Source organism: Lates calcarifer, linkage group LG6 (genome assembly GCF_001640805.2).
Source record: "Lates calcarifer isolate ASB-BC8 linkage group LG6, TLL_Latcal_v3, whole genome shotgun sequence".
NCBI lineage: Eukaryota > Metazoa > Chordata > Actinopteri > Centropomidae > Lates > Lates calcarifer.
In genome coordinates, this window is record NC_066838.1 from 3,163,621 (window position 1) to 3,169,620 (window position 6,000).

The 6,000-nt window shown below is 38.3% G+C and overlaps 1 protein-coding gene across 1 annotated transcript in view; it reads left to right on the forward strand.

Moving 5' to 3' along the window:
• ntsr1 (neurotensin receptor 1 (high affinity)) overlaps positions 1-5,622 on the forward strand; it is a 47,536-nt gene extending 41,914 nt beyond the window's left edge. The window contains exon 4 of the mRNA XM_018679123.2: positions 2,089-5,622. Within this exon, the coding sequence (XP_018534639.1) occupies positions 2,089-2,344 (256 nt within the window). The 3' untranslated portion in view covers positions 2,345-5,622. The remainder of the gene's footprint in view (positions 1-2,088) is intronic.
• Positions 5,623-6,000: the final 378 nt, after the last annotated feature.

Below are 6,000 nucleotides of genomic sequence, written 5' to 3' on the forward strand. Positions count from 1 at the left end.
ACCACCAATACTTTGCCTGCGGTTCACGCTGGCAGCAGAGTTTAAGGCACTGACCTGCCCCAGCCTCGGTCACCTTCTCGACCGGGATGCCACGTGCCTCTTTGAGCTGGCCTTGCAATGCTGCAATGGTCTCTCTTGCAGCTGCTAGTTTGCATTCTACATGGTGCTATTTGAATTTAGCATCAAACAGACCGCTCCTTGAGAAGTGCATTTTCTTTTAAGGTCACTATTGTTTTGTCCTCCTGGACAATGGACTTGTTTTTGGGTTCATCCTCCATTCTCGTTCGTGTCTTGATTCTTGCTTTGTATTTGGCTCTCAATTTTTGCTCTTGCTTCTTGTCTTGACTTTTGGATTTAATCCACGGTACAGTGAAGACACTGACTGAAAAAAACGGAGCTGTGAACCAGTCTTATATCCTCAATGTTCTGCCAATGTCACAGAATATGATGTCACATCAAAAATTCCATCAGTGCATTCTCTTCATGTCTTCATACCCTTTGATCTCCTGCAACATTCTAATATTTGTTTATTATTTTTAAATGTGACCAAGTTGCATGATAAATAAATAAAATAATGAAATATATTGAAATATAATTGAAATAAGATTTGAACATGTAAGATGACAAAGCATCCTAGTCCACACAAGCTAGCCTTGCATTTTTAGATGATATGCCAAATTCACAAAGTTTACACTTTTTAGTGTTTAAGCAAATGTAGCCACACAGATGATTTCTTTGAATTCAGGTGTGTGTAGTCATTACTTGATGCACATGAAGCACAGAATCTCCACATCTGAAAGCTCTGCACCTGTAGCCCACAATTTGCTCAACATTGTGTGTTATTATAATGAAAAATATCTGCTGCTCAGAGTTAAAATTCTATTGATATGCTGATGGCTTATGGCTCGTGTGTCATCCTCCATTACATAAACAGAGACCACAGCATTACTGGAGTATATATAAAGAAAAGGTTCAGTATTCTTGTATTGAACGTTCAATCCTACCCTCATTCATCTTTAATTGTGTCCCTGTATGCAGACAGACACACACACACACACACATCATTGACTTTCTGTACACTTCAGTGACCTTTGTCCATTGCCGGAGCAGAACAGATCAATACACCATTCTAGTAACTGACATGACACTCAGTAGTATCTACATTATGTGTTAGGACATAATAGTGACAGACATTAAATTCAACCAGCAAAAACAAAAGTAAGTAACAGTAAACGTAAGTAAAGTATAATATTGGCAAACATTTACTTGAAGATATTTACATCAGTTTCATCATTTACTGTTAAAGCTGAATGTACATTTTTAGCACTGGAATAGACACCTTTTCTTACCTTTCCCTATTTTGAACAAATAGAGTTGTATAAATGAGAGTGTGTTTATTTGTTCGGGGTATTCCACACAAAACAGGAAACACACTTTAAGCTGATGCTGCAGAGCCTGTGGCACATCCACTTCTCCATTTGTGATGGAGACTCCATCCATCTTTACTGAAGCCTTCAGATCAAGGAGGGGATTCATGGCATCATGAAAGATGATGGTTGGGAATGAGCTTGTTGGTTCCTATGGAAAAGAAACATATGTGTCACGTCTTGATAGAACTGAAGCTGTAGGCAAGTGGCAATAAAACTAATCAGTGACAATGTGAAGACTCAACATACCTCTTCTAAACAGAACCCTAGAGCTCTTCTTGAGCAAGGTCCTTTGCAGGTCTGAAATTTCAGAAGAAATAAATGATGTCTGTGTAAAACCGATGGTTTTATGATTATGAGTGTGTGCGTAAGATTGCAAGTGCATGTGTGTAACATACCAGCAGGCCCCTCTGACTCCAACTACGAGTCACCCTGGCTACTTATATAGATGTAGATTTCTAAAACTGGTATACCTCCCTCATTAACATCAGATATTGTGAATTTGTTACATTTAACATTTTGCTTTGGACTCAAGAGAATATATATTCATGTGAGATGACTAATGACATGACAAAAAATAATTTTCTCCCTTCTGTGCTATGTATTTATATTTAAGAAGTTTAACACCACACTTAACAAGCTCTCTCCCATTTTTTCACAGTGACTTGTATGACTTCTACCACTATTTCTACATGCTGACCAATGTCCTGTTCTACGTAAGCTCAGCCATCAATCCGATCCTCTACAACCTGGTGTCAGCCAACTACCGTCAGATCTTCTTTTCCACACTGCGCTACTTCTGCATGCCCTGTCGACACACACCCAGGAGGCACCCCCGCCCCCTGACCCGCCACTCCATCAGCATCTCAAGCAACCACACCCTCTCTACCAACATTATCAAAGAGACGGCATACTGATAGGGCAGCAATGGAATACACTTTCTCATGCTGAAAATCCATCTACTGCCGTTTTGTGATTACTGGCCCAACTTCGTCAAGGAAATTCTGGGACTGGTTTGCAGACTGTCCAATACTGGGGTCACCCTCATTTTCATGGGGTCAAGTGCTCACTCTGAGACCCCTGTGATTCCATTTCAGATGCACATTTAATCATGGGTTATTGTGTATTGTGTGTATTTATTCATAAAACAAGTTTATGACATAAAAAACAACAAAAATAAAATATTACAATGAAAGAATGAAAAAGGGAAGGAAAGGTGGACATAAACAGAATCAATCCTATAAATGGAAATTGATGTTTTATACAATATGTTTCTAAGTACACATTTTTATTGGACCAATCATTCACACTTGCTTGGTGCCATACAGTATAGATGACTGCTGTTTCTGTTTTTAAGCATCAACTTATAAAACTCTACTTACTCCTTAAAAACAAAGAACTCTTTTGTGCTATTTTGGGTGAGCATCTGTGGATAAACCTGGCTTTGATGTTAGAAAAAAGAGAAAAGGTATTTCTCTTTCTTGAGTCTTGTCAGTTGCACTGACAGCTGTGTAGGAAACATCTCTTGCATCATTGCCATTTGCTTTTGTCACAGGTAGCTTTTGATCTAATCTTTAGTAGTTCAGAAGGTGTGTCCAGATAATGCTAGTATTAAGACTTGCAAAGTGGAGGGGGTCCTTGTCACACCACTTTGACTCTGGAATATGAATGCTATGGGATTTGCAAATACTGCAGGCAGACAACTATTGCCTGTAGCAATATGGTAATGATTTTCTGCATTCATTTAAACCTTGATATGATTTAGGTGGGTAGACAGAGAGAGAAGTCTTAGATATAACATTAGTGACAGGACAGTGTGGAGCAAATAATACAGGGTGGAAATACATTGATGTGTAGACACAAGCATGACAGCTGGGAACGTACTACTGGGCCTGTGGAGCAGAGAAAAGCACTCTTCAACAGACACAGAGCTCCTGCTTTAATGCTTTCCCACCAGCAACTGCTTGAGAAATCAGAGGCAAGCAGAGATCTGGGAATTCCAAATTTTCCATTAGGGCCAACACAAGGATGTGAAACAATCTGGACTCTTCTTTACCTACGGCACACAAGGACTGATACAGAGGATTAGAGAAATGCAATTGTCATCCATGCGCCAGCAACAGCATTTTGAAAGGCCGTGTTGAAATGGGTAGCACAAGATGCTTTTACTGCATCTTTATAGTTGATTGATTCTGTAATAAAATCTTAACCTTTAGAGCATTTCCCACCTAGTCGACTTCATGATTTATGTCCACTTCCAGCGATCAGTCTCACTAACCTTAACCAAGTGTTGTTAAAGTTGCCTAACTCTAACAAAAACTTAAACATAATGGGGAGGGGGCATTCTAGACATTTTTCAACAATCACCTCAGCTGAAGCACACTGTCACCTTAACCATTACCATGCCTCAACTAGAGTTTATTCATAATTACAATCTTTCTATCAACTTAACCAAACTGTACTTGCCTGAAAATGTTTGCAATGGAACAAAAAAATGTTGTCATTTAATGTAATCAGGGGTTTTGCAGAAATACCTTGTTTGTACTGCATCTTGTTTTGCAATAGGTTCAGCCACACATGTGCATCTGCTTAGTGCTGCTGTGTAGTGTTAACATTTCCAACTTGTTACTGACTGTACTGATTACAAACTTGAGCCACTGCTAAAGTAAACTGTAAGAAGTACCTGGTGGAACACACAAAATGCCACTGAGAACAGGTAATATACTTATGAGCAGAATCTATTGTTATGGCAAGATAAACTGATTTTTGTCAAGTAATGTCCTACCCTGTTAAAAGAAAAAATAATTCAGGCCTGTGGGGGAGAAGCTGTTTTAAGTGGGTCATCATAATCTTATTAGTTGAAACTGGCCAAGCTTTCCTCTGTAGACAGTGATGTGTTGTTTGTGTTGTCAGTATTCTGAAGCAAATGTGTGTACAGTATGTAGACCATGAGGGTAATGCTTTCCCCATTCATGCACTTGTGTAATTCCCACAGAGTATGTCTACTTATGTATGTTATTTGTGAGTGTATTTCTGCACAAGCCACTCATTTTATATATCTTGCTTTATAAACAAGAGGTAATTTGGTCAGAGAACCCAGGTTGTCACTCCTTTTAGAAGAAAAGCTGTTGTACACTGATCTCTGTTTGCTAGAAATGGAAATCAATAGATATCATTATAAAAGGTTATAGTAATGATGCAGTGAGTGAGTCAGAGCAGCTGAATCATTCACTGTTTGCACTGTGTATGTTACTGAAATTCAATATGTTTTTATGTTCACCATGTTACACACCAAAGGTTGTGTAAATGTACCATGAGTGTATACAGAGTCTCATGAAAGAGTAGAGTCAGTTTAGCAGTGTTGCTGATGACAGTGAGAACTCAGATAAAAACGGACAATGCTAGAGAAAGAGCTGCTAGCATGAATGATGAGAAAATAAAACACATATGTCAAAATATTACAGTTGTGCAAAAAAAAAAAAAAGATGTGCAACAATTTCTGTGTATTCAGCATTTACCACCTTAATGCATTACAAAAACATTTTCCTAGCCTATAGCACTTTTGTTACACTATAATAAATACTTGACACTCCTGCCAGCTTCTCAGTGTGAATCACAGCAGTAAATTCCCAAAACAAAGCTTAACCTCTGTGTACTATTTTTATACCATGATGGTAATTTTTAATATCATGTGCATAGTTATTATTGGTTATTTGTTGTGGTTTTGAAATGGTTGAAATGGCTCTGTGTTCCTGTACAGTATCTGTGTTGTTGTTGCATCTGTGAAGGCTTTAGCTATTTTACTGCACATATACTCCATTAAAACTTCATTCAAGCCAGACATCAGATTCCCTTTCCACAGGTTCACTGGACAGCCATACCGAATGGAATATTTGAGAAAAAAAAAAAAAAAAAACACTGTCCCTTTAAATTGACAAAGTACTGAAACTGCACATGCAGTAGTAGTTTTCTGTACTCTGGACTTTGCAGTACAGACCTGCATATGGATGTATTATAACCTGAACGTGTCTTCACCCAGTGTTCATTGTATTTAGATGGAGGGAAGGTTTTGCTTATGTTACCTGATGATTCAGATCAGCCATGTTTAACTGTATACCACGTTTCTCATACAGAGTGTTATTTCATTTCAATATAAAAAGAAATAATAAAAAAGTGAAGATATATAGTACACTGATGTACTGACTTTGTTGTTTGCAGTGTTTGTCTCTTCTGTCTTATTCCTGGCACACAGTCTCTCTCACAGGTATGCAACGCTATACTAAGAGAAGTGCACACACACCCACACACACATTCACCACTTAGCAGAACAGTGCCTGACCTTTTCTAAAGTACACTCATGACAATTAATGGATGTAAGCTTAAAAAATGTCACCCACAAAGCACATTCATCTAGGTGCAGAGGGTTGTTGCTGTACCAAACAAGCCATCTTGCTGAAGATGAAAACTGAAGAATAACATGGGACAAATTCATGTTGTCCCCTATGACATAAGTGATCAAACGCTATAACAAAGCATGCAGAAAATATTAATTTTCACAGCTGATGTTTGTTCA